The sequence below is a fragment of the Hippocampus comes genome, unplaced genomic scaffold (genome assembly GCF_001891065.2).
Source record: "Hippocampus comes isolate QL1 unplaced genomic scaffold, H_comes_QL1_v1.1 scaffold108, whole genome shotgun sequence".
Taxonomy (NCBI): domain Eukaryota; kingdom Metazoa; phylum Chordata; class Actinopteri; order Syngnathiformes; family Syngnathidae; genus Hippocampus; species Hippocampus comes.
The window spans coordinates 1,032,283-1,045,995 of NW_017805071.1; the positions used below are offsets into that span (position 1 = coordinate 1,032,283).

Genomic DNA, 13,713 nt, shown 5'->3' on the forward strand with positions numbered 1-13,713 from the left:
TTTGACTTGTACTTGAGAGATTGTTTTACATGACATCTTTAAACATTTGTACAGTATTCCATCCATATACTTGTATATTTTGAATCAAATGTTTTCATAAACAACAGAAGTATTGATTGATGGGTATAGCAATACTCTTGTTCAATAAAATGTATGCTCATGGTGACTAATAATCATTAATACAGGTAAGTATTGATGTGGCTTGACGTCCTCTTCCCAAGACGATGCATGTGTAATCTACTTTCAATTTGAGGAAAGAATCTACCACGTCAACGTGAGTCCGACCGACAGAAATTCTAATGTTAACTATTAGCATTTCTACAGCTTGGGGCGAATCTTTTAGTCAAAAAGTTACCATGCTACAACCAGTAAATTATAGAAAATCCAAGACTGTTTCATAATATTTTTCATCGCGATTAGCCAATACTGTTGATCTAATGACCAACTTCCTTGCCTTGCCTTGGAATCGTTTCTCCCGCCGTATCTCTCGTGTTCTGTGCAGAGTTTCCATAGCACAGGTGAGTTTCGTGATACGCCCTTCGGACGATTCATACGAAAAATCTGGATCGCATTCCCATTTCTTAAATGTCGTAATTAGTCGACCTTTGTGTGTTTTTTTTTTCGTCGCCATCTCAAACTGTCATCCGCGCGCTTTCTCAGTTTGCGGACTAAAGAGCAACCCATATGCGCACATAACGTTATCTGTTCCGCCCCAACACTGAAAAAACAATGCAAAACAAAAGTAAATTAGAAGAAACACACTCACACGCCACACCACAAACACACATACAGGCACAGTGAAATCGCGTTGATCACACAGGAGAGATTCGATCGCGTTCAGTCAACTCGTGTGCGGTGACTTTTATGGGAAACGATTTTTCGGTCCCGTCAAAATGACGCCACGGAAACGACACGCTATCGGTAACGATCGTTACCATGAAATCCTCAGGCCTGCAACAGCATTCACAGATTTTAGAACACAAGGCGATGACCAGCATTATTGGGCCATTTTATAGAAAATTCCAGACTTTTAAGTGCGCCTTATGGTTGTGAAAATACAGTACTGACATTGGTTTTCTGAAGTGTTCCAGCCCTTGTGGTGATATCCTTTCTACGTTTATGTCAGTTTTTAATGCAGTGCCAGCTTAGGGATCGAAGCTCACAGGCATTCAATGTTGCTTTTTGGCCTTGCGCGTACATTCAATGATTTCTCCAGATGCTCCGAATTTTTGATGATATTATGGACCGCCGATGATGAAATCCCTCAATTCCTTGTAATTGTACATCTATGCTTGTAAACGACTGCCCAAGACAGGGAGGCTCCTTTTGCGGTTGGGGACCCCTGCCTTAAGCCATGTGTGTCGTTAGATGAAATCCTCAATTTACGAACCTGTTTTCAGCTACCTTTCCAACAGCGACATCCTGAAAACTGGCCAATCACAGTGGAGCATGACACAAAGCTCTGATACTTGAATTCAGTGCGAATACATCATGGGATTTTAATATTTGGGGTGTATTTTTGCATTTTTAAAGAGCGGCTGAAATAAAATGAGGTGGAAGGGTTCCAGATTTCTCAGGCAATACAGTCAATTGCAAGCCCTGGATTTGCGGTTGTCCAGAAAATCATTTGAATTTGTCAAAAATCACTAGACACACGGTAAGCCATGTTCTTTTGGCTGTCAATCTGAAACTTAAATTCCCGTAATTTCTGGACTATAGACCGCACCTGATTATAAGCCGCACCACTACATTTTTAAAGGAAAAAAATATTTTGTACACACATAAGCCGCACCTGTGTATAAGCCGCAGGTGCCCATATTGTAACATGAGATATTTACAAAGAAAGACGGTACACAGGCGGCCGTTAGAAAAGTCTTTATATAAGCCGCTTCATGAAATAAGCCGCAGAGTTGAAAGCGTGTGACAAAAGTCGCGGCTTATAGTCCGGAAATTACGGTACATTTATCCATGAAATAATTCGATTTTAATTCAAATAAATGAAATGTCTGTAAAAATGCTAGCATCAGGCTCTGAATGTGAAACCTATTTGACTTCATTATTTAAAACATTTTTGATTACAGTGGTTCGGCCCTCACTGATTTTCAAATTTACTTTTTTTCTCATTTTTTTTTTAGTTCTGTTTTTGTGTAACACACATATTGAATGTTTGGAAGTGAGTTTTTTCGGAAGAAGAAGAAGTTGGGGTCTATCTATCTATCTGTATTATTATGTTTTTAATGATCGCATGACTCAACACTCCACAGTTTACTTGGAAATTAGTGAAAGATTTTTTTTTTTTAATGGAAAACATTTATATAGACTCCTTGAAAGAGGTAATACATCTAACACAGAAAAACCTTTGAGAGGGAGGAAACTAAACATACAATGGAGTGTGTGTACCGGGCTACTTGGGCAGCCTGTTGACAATAGTGATGAGGGCTGAGAGGGGGAGTGAAGGAGCTGATGGGAGTCTGTCAACAGTGGAAGAGTTGGGGAGTCGAGCCCCCCCAGTCCCCCCCCCCACTTTGTTTCAGTCTACTGTGCCTTAGTGAAGTCCTGGCAGTCAGCAGGCCAATTAGCAAGGGGGGCCAATTACTGCGCTCCCACTAATTAGTCGACAAGACGGGACAAGGGAAGCCAGGACAGAATGGGAATGAGTGTGATTGTCCCGACCAAGAGGCTGAGCGCAAAAGAGACGTGTAGGAGGAAGCGGATGAGAAAGAAAAGGTGCTTTAAATAAGGACTCACTCATGGCGACCGCTTCATTGTTGTCTTTCCATGAATTGAATTCAAGTGCCTATTAGCATCTCTTATCTGCTTTATGCTAAATTAGTTCGCCTCCATTATGTTTATTCTATTTAATCGTACAAAAGGCTCCGTTGAAAGTACGAGACTTTCATCAAGCGGTAAAATTAGCTTTTTACGCTACGCTCAGGGATTCGGCAAATGAGAGCCAGGAACATCAAAACGTCATTTTTAGGCCTGTCAATCAAATGTCTGTGACTTATCTTGGTTTTTAATCAAAAGTGTTCACAGCCAAGGGACAGCAATCCCACATAATAACAGTGGGAAAAGATTCTGCGGTGAATTTATGCAGAGCTGACTTATTCCATTAGGGAAAATGGCCACGCTGTTTTTATAGGATGGGAATCAAGTATGTGACATGATGCGGTTCTTGTAAGCCATTCTTATAACACAGAGGAACCTTCTTCTGCCACTTTTCCCAAAAACAAAACGAGCGAGGACTCCTACTTGAATAACAATCAGAGGCGCTCCATTGCTGGGAGGAGGCAGTGCAAATATGTGCAAAGATCATATCACCCCAAAAATTGGCTTGTATGTTTAAACTACTAGGAGTACATGCTGTTGCAATGTAACGATTAGATGTGTGTGTGTGTGTGTGTGTGTGTGTGTGTGTGTGTGTGTGTGTGTGTGTGTGTGTGTTTGAATCAGAGGGAACCCATATCACTTTCTGCCCGAAGGCTCATGGGCTGACATTTTGAAAAGAAACACAAATTCTTAGATGAGTATGTGAGACCATCCCCAGGACACACACACACACACACACACACACACACACACACACACACACACACACACACACACACACACACAACACACACACACATCTAATAGGGTATAAGGAGCTCATCCAAGAATTTTTCTCACCAAATTGTCCATTGGAAGAAAACTAAAGTATGATGTCTGGGAGGGCAGTGGCGCACGCATGCACGCACACGCACACACACACACACAACACACACACACACACACACACACACACACACACACACACACACACACACACACACACTGACACACAGGCCAATAACCTTGGTCCATCGTTAAGTCGTATCATAGTGTCACCGGGCACTTCATTAGGTACACTTCCACAATCTAATGGGATCCAGTACGAGAGGTGTAGCAAACATTCTGTCTTCACAAGACAATAATGCTCACTTCTGACTGACCGTTAAGAAGTTACCGAAATGATGTTACTCTGTTTTGGTATATCACTTTACACACAAGGAGTATAAAACAACAATCTTAAGTACTTCCTCAGAACCACGTCCTGGAGTTCTTCTTCCTTCCTCGAAAAGTCTCTTTGTGGTTCAAACAGTGCTACTGCCCTTGTGGTATGCCACAGCAAGTCGAATTCAGCACTACTGTGTCATGTCAATATTTAACTGAAAAAACACAAATGCGGTCTGACAGGCATTCATTAACCGATGCGTTTATTATTGTGGTTACAGTGGTGGAACAGCTGCATGCGTAATAGGGCTACATAGTTCAAATCTAAGAGGTCTTATGACCACAATAGGACAGGGAGCTATTGGCTCAATATCTTATAATGTTTAAAAAAAATTGTGATGAATTCAATGTGCTCTGCACTGGAGAGTACATTGTGAAAGTGTACCCAATAAAATGTTAATTGAAAGTGTTCAAAGTGTGGTTTGACATCAGCTTCGCAACAGGTACTGTCAGGGCTGGACTGGCATGGAAAAAATACACAATTTTAAAACAAAACAAAACAACAACAAAAAAACGGCCCTGACATTTTGACTTCGACTTGCACACCGGACCGCATGACTACCACATAGGTCTGCCACTGATGTTGATTGGTTCATTTTGCTGTCTGTATCGCAAATCTAACAGTGGGCTGCACTCTCTAATTGTACGCTGGTCTCCTGGGGTAAATAAAATGGAGGAAAATAATTAAAATAGCACCACATCGACGCCAAAAGTTGCCGGCCCACTGCGCATCTGCCTTTCAAGCCAATCCAGCCAGGAGTACTGTCTCAGTCCTGCTTCTGAGCAGACATAACATGAAGGCTCTGCGCTGCAGTGCAATGACGCATTGTCGAACCTACAAAGTGTCAAAGATATTGTCTGTCCTGTCAGTGATGTGGCGAGTATAAATTACAACCGCGCTCGAGCGAGACCGTCAGCTCGCCGGCAGCACAATGGACGCTACTCATGTGGCCTCGGCCGCTGCGCTTTGAAAGGGAAAATGTGATCCGAGGCGCGATCCATGGAAAAAATACCTTTTGAACATGTATTTTCTCTCTGTGTATAGAATTCCTGCAGATGCAAGAAGCGTGCTGCATTTTAGGGGATGCCCGGGGGGGGGGCGCTTGAATTGGCATTAGCCCCCACTTCCACCAATTCTGTCTGTTTGCATGCTACATTTAAACAGATGTTAGACCTTCCAACTGGGTTACATCCCCGGCACAGCTCCGTTTTTATGTCTCAAGTTCTGAAGTATTGCTGCTCATAACTGCGGAGTCCCAATGAGGTAGTAAGCCACACACATTTTCAACGGAACAGAAGAGATCATGTGAGGCTGCAGGCTCAAGGGGATGAGGTAGAAAGACATGTCGATGGATCCTATGACAACATTGTGAGATCTGCTCGTCTTTTGTTTGGGCATCGCTAAGGAAGGTCAGTAGAAGTGCATATTAGATACGATTTCTGGGGTGTTTTTTTGATGAAAATAAAAGCTTGGATGAAGCAGAAGAAGATGAGGCGAATTTACGACTTCAGACAAGTCCTCGTGATAGTAGATAGTGCTTGCTATTGGTTGTTGTAGCGTCAGTAGACCCTTTCAGTTTATTTGGTTTAGGCAGTATATTAAAATGTGACTGTGTACAAAATGATTTTATGTGTTGAGATACCGTCTTTTTACTGAGAGTACACCCATTTCTGATTTCCACAAATTGAAAAAAAACAAACTTTGCTTCATCAATATTTTCTTGGAAAATGAACATCTTAAATGTCACAGACAATGGAAATCTGTTCTGTGCAGTCTACCGGTTCTCCCCGGAACTGCCGTGTTCTCCAATCCAGTTTCGTCCCACATTCCAAAAAACATGCATCAAAGCTTCTGTGAAGACTTGAAATAGTCACGTGAACGTGAGCATGAATCGATTGTCCTTGCATGCCACTTTTGATGCCCTACTTCCAGGATACATCATGGTAGGGGATTTGACAAACTGACTGTTTTGATCGGGTTAGTACAGGGAACATTTGGAATTGCAAAAGAGGAAGTGTTTATTTATTTTATACATTTTTTTTGAATGATTGTCTTCATATTGCGCTTCACTGAAAATGTTTCCTTGATTTACTCTGATAACGGCTGATTTGTTTATTTACTCAACTGCAGATGGTGAAGGCAAGGTGTATATTTGGGTGTCGTGGTTATTTGTACTAAAGCATGGAATGCTCATTACAAATTCCATCTCCACGTAGGGAAATCACTTACGACATGTGGTATGACGCCACAATTCAATGCATCTGAGAGACTGCTCCTGTTTTAGTTAGCAACAAGTTCAAATAGGTTCAGCAGTTACAGTAACTCCTTAATGTCCAAACGTGAATGATCGTGTCTATGATTTGAAGTAATCAAAGTTAATACCTGTTTTTTCTTTGGGGCTGGGGGGTGGGGGGGGCCAAAAAGGAGGCATCTGTTTGAGTGAGGTGTTTATTTGTCTAAAGTGAATGGCCAACTGTGGTACGGCATCTGTTAGAGCTTGCGCTTCGGTAATGGTGAGTATCTAACCATGCCTCTCGTCTGATTCTCAGCATTCAACAAAAATAAACACAATCCATTGCGATGGATGGGAATGGCGATGCACAAGACAAGTCAAGGTTGTCCAAAACGGATGACAAACTGCATCGAACGGATGGAACGGGCACACAAATCACTGGCACGCACATCGCTGGACAGCACAACTGACATGATGCCTCAGACAGACGCCACATTGCAGGCATCCAAACGTTGCTTTTCGATCCAAAACTCTTGAACTGACACAAGCGGGCCTCCCGCCAACACGCCAACCTCAAGGGAACTCAGCTGACTTACTGCAGAGCCAGAATAAGATGTAACTGCTTCATTCTAAACAGACGCAACTCGACTTACTTGGTTTGTGTGTGTGCGGGTGTGTGTGCGTGCTGCCTCGTGAGAATGGTTAGCACATGGAAAAATCTTTCATATGTATGTGTGGCAGCTTCTGCAAAGTTGTCTAATTTATCTCTTTTTTTTATAGTGGGGGTGTGATGTCTACCATTGTCTCATACCATTAACCCTTTTCATGCACCCTGTAACCTGATAACAGCTGTCCGCTGTAGTTACCGCTCTACCTAAAAGGGTTAAAATAACGTAAAACAAGTCTTCTGAAGATGGCATAACGGCAAGTGGCGGGTTTACGCGATTTGGAGAAATAATAAGTGTCATGTAAAGTAAGTTCCAGTCCCACTGGTGGAGGCTCAATTTCAGTCAGATGTGATATTGTTTTGCTTGCTAATTTGTTTTTCAGCACAAACGTTATTTTCCAATGTGGACAATTAGAGGGCTGCCCCCCAAAGCCCTCATAACAGTGAATCTTCTCTCGCAGAAGGGGGTGGTGGGAGAAAGTGGCAGTTAGTTGACTCAAGACGCCTTCCAATGTGTTGGTTAGGGGGCTCACCTCGCCGCGACCCGAGCAGCGAGGCATGCCGCACTTTGACCTCTCCCATTATCGGGCCAGACACCGAGGTTTGGGCTGGGTGATAACCTTTGAACTCTGACTTTTAGCCCGAACTGTGCTTGCTTGGTGTGTGTTTACATGTGCGTCTGTAAACGTGTGGCAGGAAGACTCGGAGGTGGAGAAAGGGGAAATATGTGAGATTCTACACTGAGGCAATAGCAAAAAAAAAAACAAAAAAAAGATGAAATCAGACACTTTCTCCTTAACCCCTCCCCCCCACCCCTTTCATTTCGTTCTCCTGCCATGGTCTCTCAATTAGCCAAAGGGTTTGTGTGAGAGGGCTACATGAAATACGTTCAGCTATAACTGCACTCTCTCGGCTTACGTGGAGTTGATCATATTGTTGCTCGAAATAAGTCAGATTTAGAGAAAACTGATCATTACTTATTTATTTTCTCATCACAATTCTGTTTTGAATTATAAAAAGCAAACATGAAATCATTACATTGTGCAACAAATTAAAAAATACATCCCAAGCAAATACTCTTAATTTAAAAGAAAAAAAAACTCATCAAATATTTATTGGTAGTCGTGGTTGTAATAAAACTGCAAATATAAATGTCTCCTCTCCTATATGGGTACTTACAGTCAAGTTCCCCGCCCCTAAAAAATAAAATGTAAAAATATTTGCATGGAGAAGTAAGTAATTGTTGTTTCACAGTATGCACGTTGAGCTTTTCCGCCAGAAGTGTTTACTCTCAAGACCACACCTTCGCCACCAAAATATGCACAGTCCCAAATTAAAGTCTTTTTCTGCAGCGTCATTTCAGAGCAAACATCTTTTCAGTCTGCTGGAGTGTTGTAAGGCTTGTAGTGCAAATGGCTTCTGACAGGGACGGAGAGGAGGCGTTGCTCCAAAGAGCTGAGGGCCTAATGATTTGTTACAGACGCGGCCTTCAGATTTAAGCTATTTTTCACCTTGCGAGCACTTAATGAAATGTGTAATCGTGCTCTCTGGAGTCGTCGTTAATGCGTCGCTTTTCATTCTTTTCCCCGTCAGTGTCAAAGGTGTGTCCCCCGTGTGACAACGAGCTGAAGGCAGACAACATCATGGAGCACTATTGTGCCAGCGACTTTGGTAAGTATAGCAGCACTGCTATTAAAAAAAATAATAAATAAATAAAATAAAAAAAGTGTGGGGGGGGGGTGCAGGGGTGCATATTTTTGTCTTTTGTTTTGACAAGCATGCGCTCTGAGCGCTGACAAAAAAAAAAAAAAGAATCAGAAGCAGATACTTTATTGGCTCCACTGCTTATAAATTGTCAGTAAAACACAGCAAAATTCAAACATAATGAGCAAATATTATTCAGCAGCCATAATCATAACATTTGGTATACACATGGGATGGCATAAGATGATGGGACTCTCCTTTTTTCTTTTTTTTAATTATTTTGGGAAGGAGGGAACATGTGCATGATCATAAATGCACTTTGTAAAAAATACGGCTGTGAATGGAAGTATTTTTTTTCCTCGTACATGCCAGACGCGCTGCGCCATAAACACAATGATAAGATACGATGCGCTTTATTAGTCCCACAATGCAGATATTTGCCTTGTTTCACAGCAAGAATGGTCGCAGGAAGTTAAACAATATATTTTATTCTCATGTAAAGGCTGTATGTGATCTGATATGTTAGGTTCAGTTGAGGAAAAGAAATATTTTCCTCCTCATAAACACACAGACACACACAAAATACTATTTTTTCCCCTCCCGATCACTTTTGCATTCTCAAGAAATTGTTGCAACCTTGAGAGTTATCTATAGGGGCTGTTGAGAGCCACATTAAAAAAACAAAACATTATTCTTATTATTGTTGATGATGCACAGCAGCAGCTCTGATACTTGATCTGTGCGTTGGCATCCGCATCTTTGCACTAAACATAAAATGGAGGCTTGTCGACGATCAAACTTTTCAAACGGCAATCCGTGGTTAAAATGTGACCGCATCGGGGACGCAAACCGTATTTCCTCAAGGATCTCGTCTCTTTAAATAAGTTCTCCAGTATGTCATTTGGCAACGGCGCACGCGGCTATAAAATGGTAATGAGAGCCATTGCACTGCAAATCATATTTGCACACATCTAAACAAGCACCGCAAAAGTACGTCTTCGCCATGACTCAATCCACTCAAATAAAAAAACGGGTCGGCTGATTGATAGCAGGATTACAAATCACTGTCCAACTGAGGATCAGAATGCATCGCCGGCATTCTTCTTGGCCGTTTAACATGAAACATGAGCAAGACATTCCTCTGGCTACTCATGTATGCCTCTGGGTGACAAATGAGGCAGAAATTCCACGGGTGTACATAGCGAAATGAAGGCGAAGATGACCGCGATGCTGTTGTGATCGCCGATTGTGGTTTTGATCTCGCACATTATCGGTTCATGTTTCCTTTGAAGGCATTTCAAGTTTGCTTCACGTTACCGTTTTTCGCATCTGATCTCTTTTCCCGCATTCTTTGCTGGAACATCAAAAAAAAGAAGTCTTTTGTACAGTATTTAGTGGTTACTGCGTTATGAACATTACAGTACAGTATTTGTGACATCATGGCATTGATGTTTTGTCCTTTTATGTCAACTAAAAAAAGGGCGAAGCCTGATACTAAGGATGCTAGCCAGGTGGCCCGCAGAGCCTCATTTCATTTCATTGTGACAGACAGCAAGCAGCCATGTTAGCCCCCTGAATGTATTTTTTCATACAGAGGCCGCCGGAGACACTCAGACTTGTAGTCACACAAACGATAGAAGTCGGACGGCACACATGAGGCCGACGCAGCGCACATTCCACCTCGTAACACGCTATCTCCTCACATGCGGCGCGCACGTATCAGGAGATGTTTATGGAACAGTAGACAGTCAGACGAGGAGTGAAATGGTCGTCTTCCAAGCAGTCCACGGCGATGCTTCTCAACGACCCCTGTGCCCCCGCCTCTGCCCCCCCCATCCGTGATTAATTTCAGCTGTCAGAGCGTTCGCCCGGAGGATTCCTGTCTCGAGATGTTGCCAGTGCTTCTCAACGACCCCCGTGCCTCCGCCTCTGCCCCCCCGTCCGTGATTAATTTCAGCTGTCAGAGTGTTCGCCCGGAGGATTCCTGTCTCGAGATGTTGCCAGCTTCATTTTGGTCCCTCCGAAAGTAGAGCTATGCGCTTCTAAACATGAGCCTCGATGGGTGGTAAGGGTCGGTAGTTTATTGGATCGATAGGGTCCAGCCTTCTCGGCCCGACCTCTGCATTCTTAGAGCAAGCACTGCCATATTTTTGCTGTCAAAAGGCATGACTGCAAGTATAAATCTTTAATAAATCTAGGTGGGATTTGGAAAGATTAGGCCTTAAAAAGGAATTGTGCTCTGGAAAAAATATGCTAAGAGACCATATTACACCAGTCCTGAGGGACCTTCACCGTCTTGACAGTCAAATACGAATACATCTACTGAAAACAAGCAAAGTACATTTTATTCTAGGGCCATTTCACCAGCAGTGGCACACTCCCAACATAAAACTTCCCTTCCTTCGAAATAGGCTCTGGAAGCCCTGCCTTCCAATTGGCTTCTCCAGTTCATAGCACATTTACCGACCATTTAGCCACAGATTTTATTTTTTTTATCCTCTAATGAGCGGTATGGAGCTAGTTTTCATCATAAGCCAAAGTCGAGTTATGGTTGCCCTCAGAGGATCTGTCCTAACTGCACTTGACGTTACATTCTGTTATTTAAACACAGTGCCACCAGAGGATTCCACATGACTTCTCAAACTTTCCTTTGAGCTCCGTAAAGTTAAAGGTAACATGAATACAAATGCAGCCAAGACTTAACCCAAATGTGTCATGCTTTGGCCTTCAATGTGCAAAAATAGAGTGCATACATGGTTGGGTGCTGATAGAAACTGGCATAGCCTGATATAATTTAGTTGGAGTAAAACATTTACATAACCCTCTTCTACCTTACATTCCTTATTTTACGCCCCACTGTCAGTTGCAGATTGCAAAAAAAATAATAATAATTCAAAAAACACAGAATACATTTCAATGAGGCAGATATGTTTTATTATCTCCAAATAGTGAGTTTTAGCCGTCATTTTTTTACAATAGTAGAACTAGGAATTTAAATATATTCTCACAAATAATCAGTCCTTTGATGGCGCCAACGTGGCAATTAGTCTAAATATGCCTAAATACCGAATACGTACCGACACACTGCATTATTAGTTTGACAGTAAGTGAAAGCGCAAGTTGTGTTTATTAACAAGGTAACACTGGTGTTAGTTAAACCTCAGGATTATTTTGATTGATATCTTCCATCCTTGAACGACAACACCGTGGGAAACTGTCCAACTTGCAATCACCAAACTGTTATCGCCTTGTTTTTCTTTTCAGTTCTTAAGATGAAAATCAAGGAGGTGAAAAAGGAGAAAGGCGACAAGAAGCTGATCGCGGCCCAGAAGAAGAAGAAAGTGCTGAAACAGGGCGTGTTACGGAAAAAGGACCTGAAGAAACTGGTTTTGTACATCAAGAATGGGGCCAACTGCCCGTGCTCGCAGCTCGACGTCCTGGGTTCCAACTTCCTCATCATGGGCCGCAAAGTGGACCAGCAACTGCTGCTCATGTCCATCCACAAATGGGACAAGAAGAGCAAAGAGCTCAAGTTTGCCATCAAGTACATGAAGTCCCATCAGTGTCCAACCTACCACACTGTCTTCCAGTGATGCAAGTCGCTGCCCCGCCTGCAGAATCCATCACGACTGCACATGCTCATGATTTACTTTTCCATAAACCACCCTTGATTCCACAATCCCCCTAATCGGAGTCCAAAGACTGTTGGGTAAACTTTTATTTTGACACATTTAACATTAAATGGGAATGGGGTTACTTTTTTTTTGTGTGCGTGTGTGTGTGTGTGTGTGTGTGTGTGTGTGCGTGTGTGTGTGTGTGTGTGTGTGTGTGTGTGTGTGTGTGTGTGTGTGTGTGTGTGTCAAGGAATATAGGAGGCTGTTCTCGTGACAATTTATTAGGATTTTGCACAAAAAGTGATACACTGTAATTGGTGGAAGACTGATTTAATTTAGACTGATTGAAATAACTTCATTTTTATATTCAGGCATTTTATATGAACAGACCAAGACCGAAACTCTCTAAAAAAGGGCGCGTATGTTTCAACATAGTTCACAACTCAAAAGCGAACATCAACCGCAACTTTTGAAAACTAACCTGACCCGAACCTCACAAATCGCAACCTTCACGCAAACGCTGACCCAAAACCCAATCTCAAAACCGGAACCCAAAATCAACCCAGTGGCCAGACGTGGCCCCCTACCTAATTTTCTTATGCTAGCGTAGCCTCTAGGACACAGGTGTCAAACTCAAGGCCCAGTGGCCAGACGTGGCCCGCCACATCATTTTAAGTGGCCTGCGAAAGCAAATCAAAGTTGACAACTTCCATGATACTTGCTAAAATGTGCACCAAAATTTCAAACGTTCATATGTAATACATCAGTGACGTATTGTAAGCATTTCTTGTTACCAAACCGCTCATTACAGTTACTGAAGCAATAGTTGAATACAACGTTATTCTTGACTTCTTTATATAGTTTCAGTCATCACGGCCCTCCAAGGGAAACCGTAACAAAAATGAGTTTGACACCCCTGCTCTAGGACTTAGCTTAACCCAAAAACTAGCCCTGACCATTGACGCTAGCGATAGCCGCTAATCCGAGTCTCACTGGGCATCGCGGGTTGGATGAAATGTCGTCACCTTCTTCTTGAAAGTATTAAGCGGAACGGCAATAACCCCGACGCATAGGTGTGACACTTAAACAAATAAGTATCTTTGACTTTAGATCGCAGGCGATTAACTTGTCATACAGTTTATGCAATACAATACAATACTGATTTATATAGCGCCTTCACAACAGCTGCAGCTGTAATGTCCAATATAGCAGTATCTCTTATTGTGGTAAACATCTTTCACAAAACGTAGTGGAGGGGTTTGGTGCCAGAACTTTTTGATGTGGTGCATTGCTGCAGGGGTCTTCATTGAATGAAGTGTTTCTTTTTTTTTGTTTTGTTTTTTTTGTGCTCCTTCCTACTAAATCATCATGAGAACACGTCAAGTTGTGTCAATCACTTGTACAAGATCTGACAGCATCTTATGCAATTAGACGTTAGAAATGGAAATAGGAGCCGAGATAT

General features: G+C 42.4%; 1 protein-coding gene across 1 annotated transcript in view; it reads left to right on the forward strand.

Moving 5' to 3' along the window:
* The window catches only part of sfrp5 (secreted frizzled-related protein 5), a 19,079-nt gene extending 6,295 nt beyond the window's left edge, over positions 1–12,784 (forward strand). Inside the window, exons 2-3 of the mRNA XM_019864666.1 lie at positions 8,527–8,604; positions 11,902–12,784. Coding sequence (XP_019720225.1) covers positions 8,527–8,604; positions 11,902–12,230 — 407 coding nt within the window. The 3' untranslated portion in view covers positions 12,231–12,784. The remainder of the gene's footprint in view (positions 1–8,526; positions 8,605–11,901) is intronic.
* Positions 12,785–13,713: the final 929 nt, after the last annotated feature.